A 27814-nucleotide genomic window follows, 5' to 3' on the forward strand; every position below is an offset into this window, starting at 1 on the left:
TAATTAGCGCGCGCGAAATTGCTGAAATTCTCGGAACCGAAACTACCTTAGCATAATTCAAAAATACCACGAAGAGGCTTGCACATATTCGGAAAATTACTCGGACTGACACTTCTGGTCTATGAACCACGCAGAGAAGTCGTCTAAGAAACTCAGTGTTTTTAGGGCCAAAAAAGCCAAACGTGCTGGGTCGGATGACCTCCTTTGTGGAGGATCCATTCCAAACGTAAAAGGAAAAAGGAAAAAAAAATGAAGGCCACTTTGAAGTCGTACTTCAACAGGGAGTTTGAATATAAACATGTTATTAATCATCATAGATTAAAATTGAAAATTTTCTGAAAGAAGAGAAAAAGGTCTCAACGGTTTGGGCGTCCATGACTTGTGGTTTTCTTCTTCATTGCTTTTAGGTGTTTCTTTCGAGATTAGAAGAAGAGGAAAATATCTTGTAGGCATGAAATATCTTGTTTTTATATTTGTATAAGACATTTAGAAAGAAACAAGTCTTCATTACATGGTAAGGGTTTTGGAGTTACGGTGAAAGAAATATCTTGTTTTTATATTTGTATAAGATATAAATGCCTACTTACAAGTCGTTGTAATTCCTCGTCTCTATTTGTTAAACTTCATCATGTGGCTTGTGCCCGTTTTCCCGACAAAACAATCGTCGGACTGGAGGTCATATTTGATTCAGCATCGTCCGTGTCTCTCTAGTAACACAAAACGTTGAAATCATCATCTCCAAGCAGCGACAAATTGGTTCACTGAAGCAGATAAATCTTTAAAGAGAAAACAGGAAATGACATCCTCAGTTTTACGAGTCAAGAAACTACAAACAAGCAGAGAACTGACTTAGTGAAAGATTGGCATGAGTACGAATCCCTTGCATAAGCTTAATGCCGAGCATATATCTCGACAGCAAGCTGGCCCTGATGCCTTTTCTAAACAAGCCAATGTAGTTTCTTTCCTTGCCAGAAGGTGGGGAAGAAGAATTTTTCTTTATTGGCCATAACAAACGGGTTCTGTTGCAGGAATAGGTAAAAATGCAAGACAGTTTAATAAACTATGATGAAAACTGCCAGACGGTTAAAAAAATTATGCAGACATGACCTATATGAGAAGAGATGTCCGTTATTTATCTCCTAGCCCTCGAAGTCGAAGGGAGTCAACAAGGAGAATCCATCACGCAAACGGAACGAATGTAGTTCGTGGAATAGTAAACGACATCCTAACATAGTCGAGTTTACTTAGCTTAACCACGTATTGTCCAAATAAACAGAACCAAGTCTGCGAGTAATACATTTGGGGCTGTTTGGCAAAGAAAACAGTTTCTCACTAATTCACAAATCTAGCCAAAATATTAAGACAGATTCATAAAATAATATATAAGATAGCATTTCACAAAATTCCCCCCCAATTTTATGAAAGAATAACAAATTATTACCGTTTTGAAACGGTCCTTAGGAAAAGCTTGATTCCCTAAGTGTCCGACTTACTATTCGATATTGCAAATTTCTTTCGCACACATCAAACACCGAAACAACTTTCCCTAATCGGAATGGGATTTGGGAAAAAAGTCCGCAGAATCCGGACCCAAAGATGTCCTACTTTTTCCACCAAATACTTTCGATTTCATTATCCAGCATTCCAACTTGTTCCAGTTCCGTCCTGGAGTCGTCGCTGTCCATTTATCTTTGAAGAAAATCCGAACTAGAGCTGCGAATAAAAGTTCGGACCAACAGGCGCGTTACTCGTGGAAGCTGCGAGTGTGCGAATGCCCTCTCCTCGGATCCAGTTTGCGAATTCCCCGGAAACTGGCGGCAGGGCCAAAGTAAACCCCCAAAAAGTTGAATGATCCCATAGCTACCATCGACTATGTGTTAGGGATTAAGAAGACCAAATTAACCTTCATGGTAAAAATAAGGGACCCCTACTAAGACGAAAATGGAAACCCAAAAGAATAGTTTTTAGAATTAAAAAACAAATCCTCCTCTGCTAAACCAGAACCGGAGAAATGGTCTTTTAGACCAGAACATAGACACGGAATCAGACTTCAACAAAGAGCGGTGTAGGAGATATTGTGTCCAAACAGCGGATCAAATATTAGGTTGCATTTGATAGTCTCTGATTTTGGATCCAAAACTGCGTTAAAAATGTGCCTAAAAAAAGATCTGTAAAATGAACCTGCGTTAAAAATGTGCCTAAAAGATCTGTAAAATGAACCTTAAATCCACATCAATATTAAAAACAAAGGATTTAGAATGCGAAGGGGTTCTGACCTGAAATCCATAATTTTTAAATGTAACATGGATTTAAGATTTGTATTATCTAAAGACCTTCAAAAACACACTTTTTAATGCAGCCTCGGGGCCCAAGTAACCGTATAAGCAACTACTTTTGCACAATCAAAACCTGGTCTCTCTCTCTCTAGCAGCAAATTCTGAGTTATAATTTCCAAAATCAGATACTTGAATAAGGCTTAACTGAACTTAAAGATGTTACAAGCCGATTCTGGTGGAGGTGGACGTCGACCCCACCAGGTGAATAATAAAACATACGAACCCATGCCTTAGCAGATGTAGGCATACAAACACTGGAATTAATATATTTCTACATCTGGATTATCTACATTGCTAACGTTTCGACAGAGGCAGCACATCATTTGACGTAATTTTCTCCTAGTGGTATTCTGCGGCGAAATACAAACAACAGAGTAAGCGGCAGAAATTAGAAGATTCAGGTTATGACGGAGAAGGCAACATTTACCTAGAAGGTTTGTCGGAAGAACTTTTGCTTGGGTTTGATGCGACCGTTCGCTGGACGGTCGAAACCCCGTCGACGAATTTAGTCCGAAAGATCACATTCGCATTATTGAACATGCCTTCCTTGAGAGAGACAACAATGAACTGCAAAACAAAGGGATTGATCGTGAAAAGATTGCCAATAAAACAAGCATTATCGTCAAGGTTACTACCGAAAGACAAGGGAGTCCAGAATCAATTCATACATAGGACATGCATGTAAGGTTTTCAGGAACAAGTGTGAAAAAACTACATACCTGGGAATGTGGAAAATGAGATTTAATCATTCTACCAATGTTCTGCGTATGGCTTAGATCTAAAGCAGCATCGACCTGCCGAGAGTTAAATTCCGGTAAATATGAGACAGAAGTTGTCGGAAAGCCCTTCTAGCTGACACCCAGCCAAGTACAAACCAGAAACTATTTTTAGATACAACTCCATAAAATCAGAAAACTAAAAGACGTAGCACCGCAGCAACTATGAAAAGAATCTTGCTAGCTTATCAGGGAACTGACGTAGGAAGAAAATAAAACCGAGAAGGGAAACAACCCACCGATGATCCATGAAAAGTACCAATGAGACAAAATCGCTTTGAGCACTAAACGAGTACCAGAGAAAGAAAGTCTGGCTGCAATTGCAAGATATGCGCAAGAATTATGATGATACCTCATCTAGTATGTAAAGTGGTGCTGGTTTAAACAGAAGCAATGCCAAGATGAGAGATAAAGCAAGAAGTGATCTTTGGCCACCACTAAGTTCTGATAGCGACTGCTTCCACACACTTCCAAACGCAACTCGCACTTCCAGTCCATCCAAGAAACTGCATCCTTCTGGAGGCTCCAGCTTTGCCATTGTACCCGGTAGTAGAGTAGAAAAAATTGACCCAAAATCTCTGGAGAAACAAAAGAACACAAAAGAGAGGACTAAAACGCACAATTTTCAACCTACCGTAGCATCTTTCAAAATTAGGCAGATATCAAAGTTCATGCGAAACACAAGATGTGCATGTGTTTGTAATGCGCTTCAAAAATAAAATTAAACTCACTTGTTGACTTTCTCCCAGGTAACCTTTAATGTCTCCTTTTTCTTTTCATCCAACTCTTCAATTACCTTCTTAATTTTTGACTTGTCATTCTGCAAAGAAAAAGACTTTGTTGAAAGGAATGGTTGATAAAACTACAATCACCATCTTGTGGAGATGTTCCAAATAATAAAAATCGTTGCAAATGGTTGGCCCTTGACCACGACTGACTTCATGCCAGTGTTGTACATATTGTACGATACGAGCCAGTATCGTACGATACGTATCGTGCCGTTTTGAAAATACGGTACAATACACCCCCGTATCGTAAATACGGGGCGATACACCCCGTATCGTACGATACGGGCTGATTTCGCAAAAACCCGCTCGAGACCTACTTATTCAACTTCTTTTTGTAAAATACCCTCTGTTCTTCATTTCTCACGCTCGGATACTGCCATCAAGGAGGGCGATCGCTTATTTTCACCATCAAAAAGTTGATTTTCACTGTGAAATCGAAGATTAATGAGTCGATTTGTGCGTGGGTGGTTGATTTTCGTTGGAAGGAAAAGGGTTTTCTTCATTTCTTCTTCGTAAGGTATGAAATCTCATATTTTTACCATATATTCATAATTTTTTACCATATAATCGTAGATTGAAAGATTTTGAATGTTTTTCATTAAGATTACCATAGGATTTCGTTTTTCTTTTTGAAGATATGGATTCTACATGACAATGGTGCGAAAGAGTGAAGGAGAATAACCGCTTGAAACTCAAATGTAGTTTTTGTGGGAATATATTTTCAGGAGGGAAAAACACCATTTGGGAGGGACCTCCAAAGATGTGTCTCCTTGTGTTGGAGGACCAAACAAACATTTGCCTCCATTTGTGCAGCAATGTTTAGATATGCTTCATGTTTTACGACAAAAGAGGATACAAAAAGAAATTGAAGAGACAGATATAGACTATAATGAGCCTTTTAGAAGATGAAGAAGAAGAGGAAGAAGCTTATGAATGTGATGATGAAGATAATAGCAGTCTAAGAACAGATTTGGAGGCCTCAAGAGGTAGAGATCGTAGAGAAAAAGGAATCATGTATGAATGAGGTTGATTTAGCATAACAGGAAGGAAGAGAAGAGGCACGGCAGATATTAGGGCCAGGCGTGGTATGCGAGCACCTAGTGGTAGATTTCCTACTGGTAGCTCTAGTGTTGGTTCTATTAAGAGTTTTTTCCATTCATATACTAGCCCAGGTGGTCAGCCGCAGATTCGTGCTGCTATGACATCTAAAAAGATGCTATATCATGCACAAAAGAAGGTAGGGAAATGGTTTTATGATGCATGTATTCCATTTAATGCAACTAATTCTTTTCAATTCCAAGCCATGGCAGATGCAATTGCTTTTATAGGTCCCAGATTCAAAATGTCATCATGTCATCAGTTGAGGGGCAAAATTCTTCAGGATACAGTCAAAGAACTGTGAACATTGCGATGAGTTGAAATTATGTTGGAAGGAGATAGGTTGCTCCATTATGTCAGATGGATGGACTGATACAAGGTCAAGAACACTTGTAAATTTTCGTTTATTTCCCTAAAGGTACAATGTTCTTGAAATCCCTTGACTTGTCTGATGTTCCTAAGACTGCTGAGATTTTGTTCAATGTTTTTGATAATGTCGTACAAGAAGTTGGACATGCAAACATTGCACAGTTTATTACAGATAATACTACAAATTATAAAGTTGTATGAGATTTGTTATTTCAAAAGTATAGAACATTTTATTGGAGTCCATGTGCCACTCATTGTGTTAATCTAATGCTTCAAGATCTTAATGAGATGCATGATATGAAATCAGCCATTGACCAATGTCAAGAGGTAACAAAATTTATCTATAAACATGCATATGTATTGAGTTTGATGAAAAAATTTACAAAGAGAGTTGAATTAATACGACCTGCACAAACTAGATTTGCCACAAAGGTATTGACTATGCAGAGTGTGGTGAAACAAAGAACTCCTTTGAGGCAGATGTTCGCTAGTGAAGAATGGGCTGCATATCCACATGCTCATAAAAAAAATGCTTCTTTAGTTGTGGATATTGTATTCAATAACGAATTTTGGGAATCATATGTGAAGTTATTGATGGTTTGTGTTCCATTAGTTAAAGTTCTCAAGTTAGCTGACAACGATGATAGACCTTCCATAGGGTACTTATATGAGGCTATGGATAAAGCAAAAGAGGCAATTCGAGACAACTTGAAAGGAAAGAAAAAGTTATATATGCCCATATGGAAGATTATAGATAAAAAGTGGATTGGACAGCTTCATCAACCTCTTCATGCAGCAGCTTACTATCTACTGCAATTAGATTTTCTCCTACATTTAAAAAGGACAAAGAAGTCTTAGGAGGTTTGTTGGATTGTATTAACACCTATGTCACATGGGTACGGGTGCGGGTACGGACCATTTTCAAAAAACTTGGGTACGGGGGTACGACCGTACACACATGGACATATATATATATATATATATATATATATATCAAAAAATTTCAAACAGAATAACATATTCACATTTCACACATATATATCAAAAAAATGCAAACAGAATAACACACAAACATAAATCATGGTCCAAAACACATAAATCATGGTCGAAAACAAACATCGGCATGAGTGCAGCACTCATTCGATGCCCTACCGGCTAATGCAATCCAGAATCGACATTCAACAATACCCTACCGGCAAATGCAATCCACATTCAACAATATTCTACGACAGTGAAGAATGAAAAGGCCTCATATTCTAAGACAGTGAAGATTGAAGAATGAAAAGGAGGCATCTATTATATTTGAAAGGGATTTGAAACCCTCTCGGATTGGTGGTTGGTCATCAAAGATTTAGGGACGTTGAGGCCTACGATTTAACATCTTGGTTCGTATTCACAGATTTGAAACACAGAGAGAGAGATTTGAAACCGTAGAGAAAGGGCGAGCCAGAGGGAGGGATGATGGGTTTTCACTTTCAGGCGAATAGCACACAAAACCCGTCGCCGGTCGTTGCCGGCGACGAAGGCAAGGGCCGATTAAAATGAAAACAAAAAATGTAAAAAACTTCAGTCACCTCCTGTCTTCGCCGCTACTGTCGCGCTGTCGAAGCCGCAGTCGTCACCGCTGCTTAGTTGCCGGAGAGGTAAATGTTGCCGGAGAGAGACGAGAGGTAAGTTGTCGAAGGTTTCGGTTTCGTTTTACCTTTTTCTTTTAACGACAAAATATTTTTTAACGTTAAAATCAGTTAAACGTTTAAAAAAAATGGACAAAATTGGACCCGATCAATGTTGACCGTGTCCAATTTTGGACGGACACGGTCCCCGATACGTTGACCATACCCGGTACGGTCAACGCATACCGGGGCCGTACCCAGGCCCGTACCGGACGGGTACGCCCCCTTTGGGGGCGTACCCGTGTTACATAATTTAACGTGTTAGTGGCAGATTCTAAAGAACAAGATGTTCTGAACAATGAGTCGGATCTATATGATACTTGTTTTCGGAACATGAGACAACCTGTTGTTAGAATTTAAATATTAGACATTATGTAAGTATACATATGTTTCATATATGATTTGTATATATGAATATCTATGTATGCATAGGTGTTATATATTTTATTTTATTTGCTTCCTTTTCGTTTTTATGTATTTTTTATTTCTTTTCTTTTTCTATTTTTACCTTTTCCATTTTTGTAAAAGGGAACTAGCTGTTGGACCAGCTTCCAACGGCTAGATTTCTAGCCGTTGGAGCTGGCCCAACAGCCAACTCCTCCTTCTTCTCTCCCTTTCATTGTACTATATATATGGGACTGTTGTCCCTTGTTTGGTTAAGGCTTTTAGGCCTCTCTTGTGTATTCTTCTCTTGAGATTAATAGATTTGGTATCTTCTCCTCAAGTTTGAGGTTTGGTTGTGTATTACCTATTGAAGTTGTTGGGATCTTCAAGAGTGTATCTCTTGAAGCATTTGTATTCTCAAGATCAGGCCTGATTTACATGGTATCAGAGCCTCGTTTTGGCTCTTTGTGTTGCTGTCTTTCAAGCTTGGAAGATCCAATTATTACTCTTTCCTTGGAGCTGTGAAGCACTCCAAGTGTTTGATATATTGTTGGCTGAAATTTGACACAAGAAGGTGCTGTTATTTTGCTGGCCTCTTTTGGTGATATTTGTGACGGGATAAAGCTCCCTTGGTGGTGAAGATTGTGGCAGTCCTTGACGCGTCGAAAGCTTCATTTTTGTGTGGCTGTTTTTCATCCTAGCACTACCTCAACGTCTCTTTTACAAGGTACACATTATGGATGAAAGAACTTCCTCTACTCCTCTTCCCAAATTAACTTCATCAAATTATGTTTCTTGGGCAAAAACTATGGAACATTTTATTAGAAGTAAAGGCCTATGGGGACTCGTTGATGGGTCAAAAAGTGAACCTCAATTAGTCCTCACCAAGACCATAGATGGTAAAGCTCAAGAACTAGATGGAGTTGAAAAAGACAAGGCTATGAATGAATATGAGAGAAAATGGAAAGAGTGGAAGATAGGACACCACAAGATTATCACTTGGATTATTGCTTGTGTTGATACTACAACCATAGGCCAAATAACAAAACATAATTTTGCTCATGAAGCTTGGGAATTCCTCAAGAAAACCCACACTATGAAGGATGTGGCCTACATGTGCAATCTTCAAATGAAGATTGCAAGTCTCCAACAAGGAGACAAGACCATTAAAGAATATGTTGGAGAAATGGAGCAATTATGGGACGAACTTGCTCTATTTGAACCCGAATGGTATGATCCAAGAGACATTGGAGTTAGAGAAAAACAAATCCAAAGGGAGAAATTTTATAAATTTATTCTTGGTCTTAGATCGGAATACGATGGAGTCAAAACTTCCTTGCTCCATAGGCATAAAGTGCCATCTATGAACGAAGCCATAGCGGAACTTCAAATGGAGGAGAATAGACTCAATTTTTCAAAAGACAAGAGTGAAAGTGTTCTTGCTACCTCAAGACCCGGTGCTCATATGAGAACTTATCGGCCTCCTCACTTTAATCGAAACTATGAGCATAGCAATAATGGCAACAAGAAGATTATATGTTTCCATTGTCAAGAAGAAGGACATACCAAACTTAGATGTCCTAAATTGAGGAGATTTGATAAAAAGACAAGTGTGGCTGGGACAATGTATGAAGAAAACAATCGATTTGACCTAGACAAACTTGTAAGTGCCCTCCAACCAAAGCTTATTGATGCTCTTCAACCGCTTTTCAAAGGAGGAGGGACTTCTCCAATCTCCGGAGCAACCGTGGCATCTACATCATCAAGTAAGTACTCTTGGATTCTTGATTCCGGAGCTTCATTTCATATGACCCCTTGTAATTCTTTGCTTACCGAATGCACTAAGGAAGAATCGTGTCCATTTGTTAAAACCGCCGATGGAACTCCTCTTGAAATCAAATGTGTTGGGAATATTGATCAAAATTTTAATTCAAAAGTTTTTAAAATACCAAAAGTTAGATTTATTCCCAAACTTAACTTAAATCTCTTGTCGGTTTCTCAAATAACAAATCATGGATGCGATATTGTCTTCTCACAAAATAAATTTTTGATACAGGACCATCTTTCCAAGAAGACGATTGGGGAAGGTTCTAGGAAAAATGATCTCTACTATGTTGACTATTTGGATCTTTCCAACCCTACTTGCAATATAGTCAAGAAGAGTGACATTCAAGTTTGGCATCAAAGACTTGGGCATTCAAGTTTAGGAAAAATGTCTTGTATCCCTTTTTTGAAAGAGAAATGTAAAGAAATGATCTCTTGTGATGATTGTATTAAAGCCAAAATTAAGGCTTTACCTTTTGGAAATAGAAATTTTGTTGCAAAAGCACCTTTTGAATTAGTGCATTCGGATGTATGGGGTCCCGCTCCTATTATGTCTAAAGGTGGTTTGCTTTATTATGTCATTTTTGTGGATGATTACTCTCGATATGCTTGGGTTTACTTTCTTAAACGCAAATCCGAAGTCCTTATGAATTTTAAAAACTTTTACAACATGATCAAAACTCAATTTGATGCAAACCTTAAAATTTTTAGAAGTGATTCCGGGGGAGAATTCATTTCCAATGAATTTGAAGAATTCCTAAAAGAAAAGGGAGTTATACACCAAAAGTCTTGTCCCAAAACCCCCCAACAAAATGGAGTTGCCGAAAGAAAACATAGACATATTCTTGAAACAACAAGAGCTCTTCTTATATCAAAAAATGTTCCAAAAAATTTTTGGGCTGAAGCAATTTTAACATCCATTTACTTGATTAATAGAATGCCCTCTAAAGTTTTAGAAAATATTTCACCTTTTCAAAAACTTTTTAACTTGGAGCCAACTTATAAAAGATTCAAAGTCTTTGGTTGCAAATGTTTCATTTTAAATGACAAAAATGATAAACTTTCATCTAGGGCTATTCAATGTGTCTTTATTGGCTATTCCGAAACTCAAAAAGGGTATAGATGCTATGATATTGAAAAAGATAAGGTGTATGTTTCAAGAAATGTGATATTTTTAGAAGAAGAAAATGGCTTTAATGAAAATAAACCCAAGCATGAAGATGACTATTCTTTTTTATGGATAAATGATGATGATGTTGATAATGATGATGATGTTTTGCCTTCTTCACATAATGATGCTCAAAATGAGGTTGAGAATACTCCTTTTGATAGATCTTCACCAAGAAGTGATGGATCACCAAGAGAAGTTATAGTTTATAAGAGAAGGTCTCAACAAAACATCCAAGAGTCTCAACCTACTCTTAAGAGATCTCAAAGAGATTCTCATCCACCTCAAAAATTTGTTTCCTATGAGTCTTTTTCCCCAAAACATAGAGCTTGCTTATTAGCTATTCACTCTCATGTTGAACCTTCATCCTATCTTGAAGCCAAAACTAACCCACATTGGATTGAAGCAATGAACAATGAACTTAGAGCCCTTGAAGACAATAAAACTTGAGACATTGTGTCTCTTCCTATAGGGAAAAGGACAATAGGATGTAGGTGGGTTTACAAAGTCAAGACTAGAAGTGATGGATCACTTGAAAGGTATAAAGCTAGACTTGTTGCCAAAGGATATGCCCAAGAATATGGGATTGATTACGAAGAAACCTTCGCCCCTGTTGCTCGTATGACCTCTGTTAGAGCTCTTATTGCCATTGCCTCCATTAAACAATGGTCTATATATCAATTGGATGTCAAAAATGCTTTTTTGAATGGATACTTAAATGAAGAGGTATACATGGATTCACCCCCTGGGCTTGATTTACCTCAAGGAAAAGTTCTTTATCTTAGAAAGGCATTATATGGCTTGAAACAAGCTCCAAAAGCTTGGTTTGACATGTTTAGCAATGTTATGTTCAAACAAGGTTTTAAATCATGCTATTCTGACACTGCTATGTTTGTTAAAAATACTGCTATAGGTATAATTGTGTTACTTTTATATGTAGATGATATGATTATTACAGGTAATGATGCCAACGGAATTATGCAGGTAAAAGACTTTCTAAAGAATGAATTTGAAATGACTGATTTGGGTAAACTAACATATTTTCTTGGTATTGAAGTAGCTTATAGTAGAAGAGGATACTTACTCTCACAAATGAAGTTTGCCAATGACATTATAAGCAGATCAGGTATCACTGATGACAAGGTGGTAGACACTCCTGAAGCCTTAGGAGTAAAGATGAAGATTGATGATGGAGAAATTCTAGAAAATCCCACTCCATTTCGTCAATTGGTTGGAGCTCTCACATATCTATCCATTACAAGGCCTGACATATCACATGCGGTACATGTCATAAGTCAGTTTCAACAAAGACCCACTTCTGTACACATGGAAGCCGCATTGAGGATTGTTCGATATGTCAAACACACAATCACTAAAGGACTTTTTCTATCATCCTCATCAAACTTGAATATGATTGCCTATACTGATGCTGATTGGGGTGGAGATCCTAATAACAGGCATTCCACCACCGGTTTTTGTGTTTTTCTAGGTGACTCTCTTATTTCGTGGAGGTGCAAAAAACAAAATAAAGTCTCTCTATCATCAACTGAAGCAGAATATCGTGCCATGGCCACCACCACCATGGAGATTGTGTGGTTAAAAAGCTTATTGAAGGACATTGGAATTGACTTAAATGAAGCAACCAAGCTCTGCTGCGACAATAAAAGTGTCATCTACATTGCTAGCAATCATACTTTTCATGAAAGGACGAAGCATATTGAAATGGATTGTCACTATGTGAGAGAAGAATATCTTAGCCGAACAATCGATATATCCTTTGTCCCTTCCGAATATCAACTTGGAGATTTCTTCACCAAAGCACTTGCTTCAGCACGTTTTCAGTTTCTTCTTGGCAAACTTTCGGTGATCACACCGTAAGTTTGAGGGGGGGTGTTAGAATTTAAATATTAGACATTATGTAAGTATACATATGTTTCATATATGATTTGTATATATGAATATCTATGTATGCATAGGTGTTATATATTTTATTTTATTTGCTTCCTTTTCGTTTTTATGTATTTTTTATTTCTTTTCTTTTTCTATTTTTACCTTTTCCATTTTTGTAAAAGGGAACTAGCTGTTGGACCAGCTTCCAACGGCTAGATTTCTAGCCGTTGGAGCTGGCCCAACAGCCAACTCCTCCTTCTTCTCTCCCTTTCATTGTACTATATATATGGGACTGTTGTCCCTTGTTTGGTTAAGGCTTTTAGGCCTCTCTTGTGTATTCTTCTCTTGAGATTAATAGATTTGGTATCTTCTCCTCAAGTTTGAGGTTTGGTTGTGTATTACCTATTGAAGTTGTTGGGATCTTCAAGAGTGTATCTCTTGAAGCATTTGTATTCTCAAGATCAGGCCTGATTTACACCTGTTGCCATTCGAGCCAGGGCAACCATGCGTCCAGGTAAATACATAAAAATTTTTAATTTACTTTGCATTTGTTACACTTGATTCTTTTAAAACTTTCACATTGATTTGTTATATTTTTGTTTAGATTTGTGGTGGAATAGGTATGGGTTTGATTGTCCAAACCTAGCACGTTTTGCAATCAAAATCCTCAGCCAGACATGCAGTGCTAGTGGATGCAAAAGAAACTGGAGCGTGTTCCAACATGTCCATAGCAAAAAAAGGAATAAGCTCGAACATAAAAAGTTGAATGACCTTGTCTTTGTTCAATATAATATGAGGTTGAAACAAAGGTAATATAGGCATATAGCTTAATGTTTACATTTTTTGTACAATACATTTATATGAAATTATATATTAACAAGTTTTCTCTTATTTAACGTAGACAATTAGAAAAATCATTAGCAAGGAAGCACACATCTCAGTTCGATCCTATCAGCTTGGAAAATTTTGACGATCTAGAGCCATGGATTGAGGAAGAACCAGCTACAATATTTAATGATGAAGATCTTGAATGCTTTAACCTTGAAGCTGAAGCAACAGAAGGCTTTGTTGATGAAGGAGAGTCTGCTACGGGCACTGCTGGTGCTGAATATGTTGATGAGGATCTTCCAATTCTTGACGATGAAGATGAAGAAGAAGATGAAGATTATGAATGATGAATCATGAATGAGAGTCAAGACAAGAGTGCTTTCATTTTATATGTATCGAACGACTTAAGAGTTATGAATCTATGGTTGTTGAACACTTCAATGTTTCAATTGTTATAAATTTTGATGTCTATGAATGATGAACACATAAGTTTACAGCAATAATAAGTCTATCATTATCTCAAACATGTTTTCTATGAAGAATTTATTATTTTTAATTTTTTCTAATTTTTTAATGAAATTTTCGATTTTTTTTTATTTTTTCTGGTTTATTAATAATTTTTTTTAAAAAATTACAATACGGTTACGATACGGCATATCTTAAAGCCCGACCGATACGCGTTTTACAACATTGCTTCATGCAACTGCTACAAAGTCGACCTGCACTTGTAACTTATAGAGGTCGTGCAAAACATTTAGATGATTACTATATACGTGACATCCAAAAAATAATGCCCACTCAAAGAGAGAAGGAAAACCGAAGATAATAGATCGTTTCAACAAATGTTACGAGAGAGGGAAGACAGCAGCTTACCTCAATAATGGCTTTCTTAGATATCAAACCTTTGTACTCATCTTCAGCTTTCTCAAACATTGCCATGACCTTCTTGTTGACCCTCTTCTCAAGACTTAGGGGGGAAGGAAGAAGAGCAACTAATAAGTCATAGTTTGGCAATATTTACTAAACAGAATGTCTGAAAGCAATTACTGGAGTCAAAGTATTCAAGACAAACGTTTGAGGGCAAACACACCTTGACTGCTCGGCTTGAAGCTTTTCAAATGCTTCCCTTGATTTATGAGGATTATGTGCAGAAAAATCATAGTCAGTACCACTTTTCCCAAACAAATGTCTCTCAGATCGTATCCAGCTATGCCTTTCAAGTAATCTGTCCACCTTTGCAGTGCAATCAGCTTTTTCGGTCTCCATCCGTCTCACCTGAAAAGAGGAGGACAATCAATCAAGAAATAGAGCTACAAGAATACCATCAATAAAGATTGTAGACTTTATGCCTGTTAGTTCATTAACGTTTGATCAAAAACTTAATATTAGTAGTGAGCATATCATCAAAGAAAACCACCAGCCATAGCAACCTCATTTTCTATTTTCTTTTTGTCGACATTTGCATCACTGAGCTTTTGTTGAAGTTTCTGTTGCTTTTTTGTTAATGAATTGATCTGTGCATCACATTCCTTAATCTTTGAACGGCCAAAATCAAGTTCTGATTTGGCACTATCATATTCCTGTTTGATAGAACGAACCTGCAAACAAGGTCAAGAAGCAGCTTGTGACAACGAATATCATGTAAGAGCACAAGCATCGAAGACAAGTAGGCTACCTTATCTTCTAGTTTGCTAATTTCCTCCTCCAAAGCCTTAATCTGTGACTCAACTGAGTTCAGTTGACTTTCCAATGCAGCCCTTTCCTGAATCATTGCATCTTTCTCCATAATTAACCTCTGTTTCTCATTTTCATGGCCCTGGAATCACATAATGAGACAAGAGAAACAAAATCATAGAGGCCATTGTCTCTGATCAGTCAAGTTGCACACATCGAAAAGCACTTCCCATTATGTGACAGTGAAAACCATCAAGAGTAAAAAGGAGCAACTTGAATAACTTGCTAGAAACAGGGTGATAGGAAGGCAGTACTCATCAGCAGCCTTAATAAATATGAGACTGCAAATAAACAATTACCTAAATATTGTATATTAATTATTATCATAGCATCGATGCAACAGAAGCACCATATGGGTATTTCCCAAATATGTAAGCAATGTCTCAAAAGATGATACTCTTTAACAACATGCTTCCGAACTTTCATACACAAAACTCAAAGGTTGTGAATCAGAAGATACTATTAACTCTATGCACCAAATTAACATACCTGCATGATCATTGGCATGATGATATAATTAGATAACAAAAGGATGTCCTAAAACAACTCATCCAAAAACCTAAGAAGCTAAGACAGAAGCAGCACAGCATTCAGTGCACTGTTTATAAACAAGATCAGAAGTACACATACCTGAAGGTCCTTAGAGGATGACTGCATTTGCCCTTTAATTGACTTAATTTTCCTATCCAATGCCACAAGTTTTCCACCACGTTCTCTCGCATGGTCTTTGATAGATCTTTCAAGTAATGATACTTGAGATAAACATGCTTCATGCAGTATTCTTTTTTCTTTTGCATTTTTGCTTGCTTCATCAAGCTCTTCCCCAATCCTTCTAACCATCTCAGCTATCTGCATGTTAGATTTACATGAAGAGAATAAACAGCTTTGTAAACTAGAAACATTATGAAGTTTACATCCTCTCAAGGATGGCACAGCATGAAAGCCAACGGTACATACTATGCTGCAAGATTGAAATTGTTGCACCTCCCACTTGTTTTTTCTTTTTCCCTTGTTCCTTTGAGCTGTGGTGGTGTTGGATAGAAGAGAGGTTTATCTTTGGGGGTAGGGTAATGGCTTTTTGGAGGGTTTTCAAAAGGGGGAGAGTGGGGGGTAGGGGGGTAAGGTGGGAGAGGGAGGAGTGGTGGGGTTGGGTAGCGGAAGAGGAGCTTGTCAAATGAATCACCTTGGCTCCACTTAAGACAAAGTTTAAAATATAGCTTTTATCAGCATTGCGTTCCATAAGTCCAACCAAGCCAAATGAGCACAGCTGATCCAAGACAAGCTTGTACCACTTTACAATCTGCACACCTAAAAATGCTACTAACTTGGCTAAATTACATGGGATGATGCCATCACTTACCAAGCAGTGCACAGTAGCACATTATCCTTGAAACATATATCAAGATTCATTGTCTCTTGAAACAATAGGAGATTATGAGTTTGATCCTAGAGACAAGTAAACATTACAATCTCCTGAGATGACAAGCTAAAAGGCCATCTAGTCATAGGACTCAAGTGCAGCTTAGATAGATTAGTCACAAGTGACTTGGACATAGGTGGTTTATGAAGACACAAGCACATGCAAAGGAAATTAATGATTATTATGTTCCAATATGTATGTGAAAATGCACCTTGCTGTGCTCATTTTGTTCAGCTCTCCTCTCAAAGAGAGACAGGTCATACAGCTTCAGTTCCAACTGTGACTTCAGATCCATGAACTTCTTTTGCAATGGAAGAAGATGAGTGATCTGAACAAAGCAACAACTAGATTAAAAGGCCAACAGGAAATAGAAAAACTATTTATAAATTAAATAACCATAAATCCCTCTCGAGAATAACAAGAAGAGATCCAAACATGTCATGACAAGAATCATATTGGAGTTCAGAAACCAATAATATATCTTGAAGAATAAAAGGCCAAGAAGGCATCATTACAAGAACAGATCCAGAAGAAAAGCCAAAATTTCTGGAAAGCCAAAACTTTCAAAGACAGATTCACTGAGATCATCATAGTCCACTTAACACCACTGTGACCGACTTCACCTACCACATCAATACCACAAGGGGAGAAAAAGAAAGGGGACCTCTGCTTAAAGCTCTCGAAAATATTTTAACCACATACTCCTTGTTGGAATTTTCAATTTTAGGAAAAGAACCTTACCCTAGGGCCTAGACTGTTACTTATACCTTTGATTTCCCCCATAGCCATAATAGTAAAGAACAGTGCTGCACACCAAAAGGTGTTTTACTAGTGAAAAGAGAAATTTGACAACTATGAAGCATTATTTTTTATATTATCACTGTTCATTAATCATTGTAGTGAAATGATGTATAGCTAACTTGAATTACAAGAAGGCATATTTGAACAGAATAATGCCAAGGTGCATATTGCACACACATATCTACCCAACCATAGAGCAAGAGGAACACATACTGATACTGCGTTCATTTCTGAGAAAAGCAGCAAAATGCTGTCTATAAGACCAAGTTAATAGTACAAACTGTAGACACCACCTTGCAAAAAATTTGGCATCAGTCGTGCATGCATCTGCTGTAGAACTCACAGTAGAGAAGCCATTCAGGCAATAAATACATAGTGGACTGACGAATATCCAAGGAACTAGTACTTCCTATAAGCATAGAAAACTGTACATAGAAACAGAAGATTAAGCATGAATATATAGAGGCCACAATAAAAGTCACCTCTGCTTCAACTTCAGATACCCTATTTTGGTGCATAAGAAGCTTTGATTCAGCATCAGCTAGTGCATGCAGTTGCCTTAACAATTCGCCACCACCTCTGTACAAATTTGCTTTGAATTAAAAGACAACTCAAAAGTGACTCAGACTTTTTTTTTTTTTTTCTTGAACAGAGTATAGTATTTTTTGAAGCATTTTTATTAACGTAGGGAAGAAACACAAAGAATCGAGTTTAACTAGCTAACATGTTGCTGCCATCAAATGATACTCTTTCAAGCCAATCCAATGATATTCAAATTACTCTTTGCAGAGGTCTGGCCACCCTCTTCCACCCGTAAAGTAACCACTTTAGTTAGGTTTTAGTACTAAACAGCCTATTCAAGATATGAAACTCTAAAGCATCACTACTGATGGGTGTATTTTATCAGTACAAGGATTAATATGCACAGATTAGACGGTTTCACATGTCCAGTTCAAAGACGAATATGATTATTTGGATGATGTTATGCCATATGCATAACTACTCCTTCCAGCTTACCATATCCATGTTACACCTGAGTCACATCCATATTGGTACTTAGGTAATTCATTAAGAAATCAGCAATCTCAGCGAAAAGTAACAACTGTTCAATTTCTTGTTTTTAATTTGTTAATCAGCAATGTCTTTGGCATAATCTATGCTTTCAGTTTGCAGTTGACAATCTACAACAGCATGAGAGAGATTACTGCAGGTCTATTTTCTATATAAGTTGTTAACATCCTACATATATAAGCATAACCCCATGCATATACAAGATAAGTTGGAAGCTACAAAGGAAATGGAACCATGTTGACTGGCTAGATTCAGCTTCCAATGTATTTTGAATCTAAATAAAGCAATTACTCAAACACATGACATTTCCCCACCGTTACTGAAAAAACCTCCCACTTCATTAATTGATATCAATTAGTTAAATATAGCAATGCTCACAAGCCACATCTGAACTAAATCTGACTGGTTCATATCCTGAAAATGAATATTCCATGAAGTGCCAGAACAACCAAAAAAAGCTCAAGGAGATATAAATAACCATAATGTCTGTGTATGAATGGAGAGGGAGAGACTAATAAAGCTCCAACATATTATCTAGGAACCTTGCAAACTTACTTTCGGCTTCCCCCAGTAAGAAGACCACTTGGCTGGAAAATGTCGCCATCAAGAGTTACACTAGGAGTGCAGATATCTCTATGAAATGCAACCTGCACAGACAAACTGAACAGCATCAATTCACCTATAGAACATGAAAAATCTTCAATAGAAATTGTAATTCATTGCAAGAGCATGATATTTGAACTTTCATGCCCCTTTTTGCCCAAACAGAATTAAACATGAAATTATGTGTTCAACCACATGATGCATGAAACATCCAGTCTTAACCAAGGTAAAGACACAATACTACAACGGCCAATGTAATCCCCACTTCTAGAGTTTAGTTTCGTATTGATGATTGTGAGGAATCTTCAAGGGCTTATAAAAGAGGGTTTGTAAATGATTGATTGTCCTTGTTCCTATTGTTAGGGGAAAAGTTGAAATCCGTCGGTCCAAGGGCCCGAGCCTAGTACGGGATTGGGAATGGGTCAGGTTGTTACTTTTAGGGTTTAGTCATGCATCGAAGATTACAAGGAATCTTCAAAGCCTATGAAAGGGGTTTTTAAGTGATTGGTTGTCTTGGTTCCTAGCTTTCTTAAGCCGGAACTGAAGTTGTTAAGAATGTGGGTTGAGATCCATTGAACCAGGGACCCAAGCTTGATATGGGAGTGGGTCAGGTTTACAATCAATGTGTAGTTTTCTTACACTCAATGGAGTAACTCCAAAAGAATGTTGATCAACAAAATTCTAACAAGAACTTAAAAGTCAATAAACAAAACCAATTGTTTTGGAACAGCAAATTCTATTTGGGGGACATAAATGGCAAATAATGATCTGTAGCAAATACAAAAAGAAAAGAAATTAGCATAGCTTTACTCATAGTTATAATAGTGCAACTGCTGAGACCTATGTTGTTAAAGGAAGAAGGGAGAACCTAGCCCATGAGTATAGAGCCAGCAAAGCAAAATACTAAATGCTATCATTTTTACAGAATCAATCAAACTGATAAGCTCACTGTCAAATTAAGTCGCCCATATAAGATCATGGCAACAAATATAATATCATTATCGAGTTCTTAATGGTGAGGTTTTCTTGGGAATTTTTCAATAAAGTAGTCTCTCACAAAAATCTATGAAGATTTTCAAAAAATCAAAAAACAAAAATAGGTAAAATACAAATAAGAAGATGATAAGGAGACAGCAAAACTAACTAAAAATAATAAAAGTGATGTTTTAATGATGACAGGACGATGATATATAGTTTAATTAAAGTTTAAAGTTGAAGCCATCATGATATTAATGTAAAAAAAAAAGAGAAATGAAAAGGCCAGAAAAAAGCAAAAATGTGACAAAGGTATGACAAAAAATGTGATAAATTTATTTTCGTTTTTTTTTTCAAAAAGCCTGTCTTTTCAGATTTTTTTGTTTTCCCTTGTTTAACATTAATATCGCATTATATATATATATATATATATATATAATATTTGAGGCTATGAAATATATCTATGTCACAGAGGTGCGGGTGTGGGTTGTGACCCTTCAAGAAACTTGGGTGCATATGCAGAAATAAACAATAAATATAGGTATGTGTGTGTGTGCACTGTGCATGCAAAGAAGGCAATAATAAATAAAATTCTTCCCAATAATAAGCCTTTCAATGTAATAAAAGAAATTGAAAGTAAGATTGTAAGAAATTGAAAAAAAGCATCTCTTTTTGAAAATAAAAGAGGAGGTTTGAAACCAAAAAGCTTATAAAAGCTGTGATATATAGCTTTCATTCTCCTCTCCTACTGGCCGGTACCTCCTTTTTTCTTCCTCCTCTTTTCTCCTCTACTTTTTTTTTTTTAATCAGCGCTGCACCCTAGCTGCATCCTCTCACATCAATGCAGGTGCAGCACCCAAACTGATGCATTCCTATGTCACCTGAGTGTGGGGTGCGGGTGCGGGTGCGGGTGCCAGCGCGGTACATCTCAAAAAATTTAGGTGTGGTGGTGTGGCAAGAGTATTTTATTATTGTTATCATTATTATTAATTTATTATTATTATTATTATCTTCTTTTATGGTTTTACCTAAAAGTTCAAAATAAAAAAATTCAAATTTAAAGTTCAAAATAAAAAATTTCAAATATAACAAATTTAAGAATAGATAGTCTGCATAGTTAACTTTCAGTCATAAATGGACAAATGCACATGCACTTGAACATGACAATTACACGAGTACACATTAATTTACATAACCTGATTCATATATGAAAATCTGTATTAATTCAGTTAGTCTCCACCCAGTAGTTTTGAAAGTTTGAAGACCAAGAAAATAAGCATTTCAATAAAAACAAGCTGATATTAAGTAGCTGAATCAGTTTCATTATTAGGGAAAACTAAAAGAACATACAAGTTCGCCATTTATCTTTGATTGTATAGCAAATGACAACTAAAAGCACTTTAAAATTCAGTAACAAGACATCGACAAAATTTTCTAGCATATTGCAAAGCACATCTAAGAGGAGCAAGGAAGACACGGGTGGTTGACTTTGTTAAAAATTTAAAAAAAAACCCTAAAAATTGGACAAAAATAGACCAACTCGCATTTGACCGCACCCGACTCGGGTCAAACGCGAGTCGGGTGAGATTCGGAAAAGGAAAATTTTAGTCGGGTAAGGTCAGCCGCACCTGACTCTTGTTTGACCGTTTTGGGTGCACACCGGAGGTGCACCCGCACCGCGTCGACGCGGGTGCGAGGACAAACAGGGCGCACCCTGTTGACTTAGATGCATCCTTTTAAGAAGGAAACACACACACAATGTTTACAAAAGCATTAGGTTAGTTAGATGAGCCTAGAGCATAGGTGGAACCCGACAAGACTACGTGCTTTAGGTCTCTCAAAACAAGGGAAACAATAAAATGGAGCATTAAATATTAAAATTAACCATAAAACTGATGCATTTTTACCAATCAAGAACCTATAACTATCAATTTATAACAATAAAACAATGAAAATACTTGATAGGAAAAACACATGAAGCATTTTATAACATGAAAATAAACAAGTAAAATTTGAAGATCAAATTCAAGAAGTCAAGCAATTAATATTACCAGCTATACGGCATTAGAAAAGCTTATAAACAAATATCAATGTTTTCAATGTTGAGCATCAAAATCTTACCATGTACTAAACACCAACTTCTGAATCTCTAATTCTAATTTGTAAAAGTAAGATCCTAAAAAAAAAGAACCTAAACTTACTAATTAATTTTTAAGAAAGCAAAGAAGGAACATAAACCCTCAATATAAACACATATTTCATGTTAACATTGCCTACAATAAAATTATCTTCTATTACAATTATAATGAACATGAAAACACACTAAGAAGATAATTCACATATATATACATATTAAAGATGAAAACCTAAAATAACACGCAAATATCAAAATTATGAACTATAACTGTAAGTGTGTTTGCATGCATGCACATGTACTTTAAAAAATAATCACATGAAATAACAAAAGTAAAAAAGACACAAAAAAGAAAAAAAAATTATCTCAAGGAGAAAAGGAAAAAAAAAGAAGGAAAAAAAGTGCAAAATTTAGATGGTCAGAGAAAAAACACAGGCTATTGAGAGCTTAGGATAATCTAGGCATCTTAGCTGATATTCTAGACATTTTCAAGTAGCGGGACACCTAGAAACAGCTAGCACGAGTGACCACCCAGGCCTAGGGGCCTAGCCGAGCCCGTGACAACATAGACCAAGACATCCAGTTGTCTCATTCAGCCTAACAACAAATATGCAGATATGATAGACGAGAAAGAAACATTTCAAGGATTGCAACAAAGAGTGAAGGTATGAAATACAAAACAAAAACCTTCTTACCAAGCAGATTCTTGAATTAATTATATAAAGTGATAAACTATTTGATGAAAAAAGAGAGATTTAGCATACCTCCTTTGCAGCCTCCATGCTACGACAGACAAATGTTGAACCAAATACAAAGGCCATTGCATTCTGAGGGAAAGAAAAGGTAAAAGGAATTCAACATAGGTAACACACACTTTCATTGACATGTGAAATATCCATTGAAAACAAATCAAGAAACAAGAACTTCTTCAAGACATGCACACCTTCACTTCTTCGTCGTATCCAACCAAAGAAAGTGCCAATTTTGCATTCCCCTCACCAACCTGAAATAGCAACTCCTCAGTATGTCCTATCCATTAAACACATGCAAGTACATGACACAAACATGCACCAACACATGCCTGCACACATTCCTCAACCACTCAATGAATCAGATTGCAACTGCAAGAAAAGGAAAGTATATAAAAGAACAAACCAGCCTAGAGGCAGCATGTTGAACTCTTGCAGCCACCACGTAAGACTGAATTTTGTTCAGAGGTATAATAGTCACTCTTTTCCGAAGATCACCTTTCTCAAGAAGCTGCTTCCCTGTACTCTCAGTGTCAACAACAACATTAAATAGCTTTCCACCTGCAGCTACCTATGCAGAATGAACATAACATCTATTCAGCGAAAGCAGATCAAGGCACTGCTGAAGTAACAAAAATAATGAAAATGATATGCTTGCTAATCCAACCTCTATAGCAGTCATGGCAGCATCATCTTTCACTTTGATGAGTTTAGCCACCACTCCTTTGACTTTTGACCTGTCAAAACCTTTTACAGGATCACGATATGCAAACTGAACATTGGCCAATTGTGCTGAAAGAACGCGGGTTTCATCCTTTAACTTCCGTATAGCATCTAATTGCTCAGAACGCTCCTGGAAAAGAAGATCAGAAGAAAGCAACTCCGAAATTTCAGAAGCTGTCAATACAAGTTTCTTTATTAAAGAAAGTTTAACCCATCACTTTCAGAAACCTTCTGCAAAGCTTCCATATGGCTTTCATCATAAGCAAGAGATTCCAATGCTGCCTTGACATTCTCTACATCTTTCTTTTTGCCTTCCAGCTCATTCTCCACTTTCTTGGCCTCTTGTTGCTTAGACATAGCTTGTTTCTTTTTCTCCCTCAGCTCATTCTCAAGATGTTCAATCTTTGTTTTCAATTGCTTTATTTCAGTTTCAGCATTGCCAGCTGCCGCTTTAGCATCAGCAAGTTGGTCATCCAGACATTTGCTCTCATCCCCATTACTCTTACCAGCTAATACTCCCTACCAATGGCAACCATTTTGGTTATTTTCCATTGAACAATAAAGAAGTAGAAATAATAAGACAAAAATTGCATTGTACAAAACTTTTGAAAATAGATAAGCCTAAACCTGGTACTCTTTTTCACACTCATTCAAGTTCTTAGAAAGGTCATCGACTCTTTTCCTTAAATCTGCAGCTCCATCCTCAGCTTGTTTAACAGCAGCTTCCTTCTCATCTACAGATTCCTTTATGTCTTCTATAGCATTTAAAAGCTGGTTGGACAGATATCACACGACACATAAACAACAGGGAACAGAAATCATGAAACATATATCCTAATATAGCCCACTGCTCATGTGCCATTGAAATCACAAGTTGTGCAAGTCAGAAAAATGCTAATGCACCTTTTGGATAGCCTTCTTTTCGCTTTTTAGGGACTCCTGCTGATTACTGAGGACAGATGTTTCCTTCACTAGACCATGAGATAAAGCATCTACCTTCTCTGATAAGGTTTTAATCACACCACCCATCTTTGCATCCTTTTCAGCTGTCAAAACTGATAGGTTTTTTTCCATTTCTTCACTTTCCAATTTTAATTGCTTCACATTTTCATCAATATCAAAAATTTGAAGCTTCATCTTGTCCACCTCATCAACAGCAAGGTCAAGAGTCTGCTCTGCCTGAACAAATTCATAAGCAATGCAGAATCTTCTCAATCTATCGAGTTCAGCATTGCCGTTGGCCCATTGCATGTACTGTCCCTTTTCTTTTCGAAGCTTCTCCAAGGCAGGCAAAATTTCCTGATCAAGCAGTTTATCAATCTCATCAACTTTTGTTTGTTTTTTCTCCAGTGTCTTCAAAGCACCTTCCTTTTTCATTTCATACATCCGTGTTCCAGCAGCTTCTTCAAGCATAGATAAAATCTCCGGTGGTTTCATGTTCAAAACTTTAGTTATTCTTCCTTGCATAATGAGAAAATGTGGATTGTTCACATTTAACTGTACAGAATGAAAAAGATTCTGTACCCGAGAGGGCTGAGCAAGGTGTCCATTGATGAGATATTTGTTCCTTCCACCAACCACAATCTGCACAAACTTCAATGCTTTAGCAAGCAGGACTAAAAATGAAATGAGGGTGGATGTTCACAAGTAAGCACCCAACCACTAGATGGCATATAGCATTCACTCAAAAATGTTAGCCACCATCGGTTGTTTTCAAACTATTCAACCATTATAAGGCACTTCATAAGAGGTCATTCCACAATGAAGGCACAACAAGTATATAGACCTGTTGTAGAGTTCCCAAGAATCCAAGATGATAGATTTTTCACAGGTTCCTTACCAAACAAATGAATCAGAAACCTTAGTAAATTCTGGAAATAAAAAATGAAGGAAGCGATCACAGTTTACAACGAAAAATAAAATACTAATTAGATTGCCAACTAAAAATAATAGACCATAAATTCATTCACATATAATATATAGAAGTTTCCAAATGGAAATATAAATATCGGATATCCTTAGAGAGGCTTTGAGAGCCAACTAACTGACCATGCTTTCCTTCAACACATAAATCAGCAAATTCCATTAACTAATAGACTAAATATGACATGTTTAATGATGATAAGATTAATCAAGTATCATATCGGGGTCCCATAGATCTAAATTTAAAGACTACACATGTGGTCATGTTGCATCCAAAGTTCTTATTGTAACAACCCGACCCACTTCTAGGCTCGGGCCCCTGATTCGGTAGATCCCAACCCACCCCCTAGCAGTTTCGTCTCCAACCCCAAAAAAGTTAAGAACAATGACAACCATCTATTTAATAACCCCCTCTATAAGCCCTTGAAGATCCCTCACAATCTTCAATACGAGACTAAATTTTTGGGGTGTTACATTTTTTTTTTTTCTTAAACAAATTTTCGAACTTAAGGACGTTAAAAAAGTAAGAACCTGTTTCCTCTTCCATTTTAAGGTTTCTCATACCCTAAATAATTGAGCTGTTTGATATTTGATTTTTTTTCAGGTCAACTCCTAAAAGAATCAATTTGTCTATGATATTTGACAATAAAACCAAAATTGTGATTCAAGAGGCACAAAAGTGAATTTGGCGCAACAATGTGAGCACAAGTTGACAACCATGAGAAAAATAATGGTTCTGGACCGCAAAATGATGAAGGCATATTCATAAGCTTAGGTGTTGTCTTGCAAATCAGACGATTAATAGTCTTATCTTGATCTTCCAGTAATAAAAAACGGGGCTGGTGTATTATTTGCAAGAGAGACGACAATGATATGGCCAAAGGTGTAATAACTAGGTGTCGAGTGGCTAGAGAAGTTAAAAACAGTCCTCTACCCAAGATTTTGGAAGATTTTTTAGTAACATCATAACTTAAGTTTCATACTACATGGTTTCCTGATTTTCAACTCTTTCCAATATCAAACTAACGGTAGCTACAGAACGAGCTGTAAGTTGCCAGACCATATGCTTGAGTGAGCTTTGAGCCAAGATACGACTAAGTCTCGTAGTGTTATGTACCTTTGTTCGTAGCTCTTTAAGGTATCGAACTGAGGCTGGCAATGGAGCAAGTAGGAATGTGCCAGACTGAGTGCTCAGGTCAATTTAAGGTTGAGTAGCTTGCGTCATGATTTGATTTTGGAACGAGTCCTTATCGCGATAATCCTTCGGATCTAGTAACAGGAGCCAACCAAAAGGAAGGATTTGAAACAAAAGATTACCAATTTTTCGGACAAAAAACTCATCTAAACTGAATGGATCTTAGGCAGAACGCAGTCAACCCAAAGGAAGCATCTAAAAGGCATAACCATATCTGTGCTAAGTAATGCCACATTTTCTCAAAGACAACACCAGCCGAGAACACCATGCCCTGGCCATCATCGTCTTGTTAAATCTCCCGATGTCCTGCATCGGGAACCAATTCACTCGGGTCCAATGAAACTTGACATTCCACCTGATTTTTGGTGGTAGAAAGCCGACCCTGTTAAAATCGACAATAATTCACTGGCACATAATGTCAAAGGTTCAACAACACAAAACAACGATAATGTGATAGAAACGTATCGTGGTAAACCCTAGTGAAAGAGCTGACTGACCGACTTGCTTTCCTTGACGATACTCCTTCCAGTAATTAATCACTCAAGCAACGGGAAAACATAAAGGGACAAGCGAAAAGGAACGAGAAGGGGGCTTGCCTGGCGGGTGACGGTGATCTCCTGACAGTCCTCGTAGCCGAGAGGGCTACGGGAAGGATCGGAATTGTCAAAGACGACGGACACTGTGGCTTTGGTGACGCCGGCCTGGCCCTGCTTGTAGACCAGCTCCTGCAGGTTGGATGCCCTGACCTGCTGGAGGTTCGTAATGCCCAAAACGAAACATATGGAGTCAAGGATGTTGGATTTTCCTGAACCATTGAGCCCTGTGATGGCGTTGAAGTAAGGATCGAACCCTGGAACTACCGTCCTGGTCGCGTAGGATTTAAATCCCTCCAGACAGATCTCTTTTACGTACATTTCTTTAACTCCTCTGTTTCTTCTTCTTCGGGATTGCGTTTCCTTCAGCCGAGAGAAGAGAGAGAAGGGGAGGAGGGAAAAGAAACGGGCTTTTCGTTTTCCCTCCCGATTTGGCGCATGGGCGGGAAGATCAAACAACATCTTAACTCGGGTTTGAAACTTAACCAGCGTCGCCGCTTCCTCCTAACCAGAGTAGCTCGGTAAAAGGGAAAGCGGCCGGGCTGGTTTGAGTACTTGTCTCGGGTCCAAGTCCGGGAAGGTCCCCTTAGCAATCGCCCTATTCACTATTGGCGGTGTGTCTAGGATGATATAGTGACCTCAAATTCACCTGCCTCTGTCTCGAGTGACGGTGCCTTGCATTGGCTAATGGTTGCACTTCGCCGTTGTTTTGATTTTGGCTTCTTGGTTGTTTGTGGCCTGCTCTCCCCTTCATTCCTT

General features: G+C 37.4%; 1 protein-coding gene across 1 annotated transcript; it reads right to left on the minus strand.

The window, feature by feature from the left end:
• Positions 1–2462: 2462 nt before the first annotated feature.
• On the minus strand, positions 2463–27523 carry LOC116263129 (structural maintenance of chromosomes protein 2-1-like). Its single transcript, XM_031642733.2, has 21 exons — positions 27059–27523; positions 24248–24928; positions 23972–24115; positions 23573–23863; positions 23289–23474; positions 23028–23192; positions 22816–22875; positions 22637–22699; positions 18716–18807; positions 17572–17668; positions 16500–16616; positions 15499–15717; positions 14810–14950; positions 14565–14732; positions 14225–14409; positions 14008–14101; positions 3844–3932; positions 3465–3690; positions 3056–3130; positions 2764–2903; positions 2463–2686 (listed from the first exon to the last, which is right to left on the minus strand). The coding sequence occupies exons 1-21, from the start codon at positions 27515–27517 to the stop codon at positions 2656–2658; spliced, it is 3723 nt and encodes a 1240-aa protein (XP_031498593.1). The 5' UTR covers positions 27518–27523; the 3' UTR covers positions 2463–2655.
• Positions 27524–27814: the final 291 nt, after the last annotated feature.

The sequence above is a fragment of the Nymphaea colorata genome, chromosome 10 (genome assembly GCF_008831285.2).
Source record: "Nymphaea colorata isolate Beijing-Zhang1983 chromosome 10, ASM883128v2, whole genome shotgun sequence".
Lineage (NCBI taxonomy): Eukaryota > Viridiplantae > Streptophyta > Magnoliopsida > Nymphaeales > Nymphaeaceae > Nymphaea > Nymphaea colorata.

Coding starts and splice junctions, on each gene's coding strand:
- LOC116263129 (XM_031642733.2), bottom strand. CDS start 27,517: ATGTTGTTTGATCTTCCCGCCCATGCGCCAAATCGGGAGGGAAAACGA. Junction 22,700..22,815: donor GATACGACGAAGAAGTGAAG/GTGTGCATGTCT, acceptor TCTTTCCCTCAG/AATGCAATGGCCTTTGTATT. Junction 17,669..18,715: donor CTTACTGGGGGAAGCCGAAA/GTAAGTTTGCAA, acceptor AAATTTGTACAG/AGGTGGTGGCGAATTGTTAA.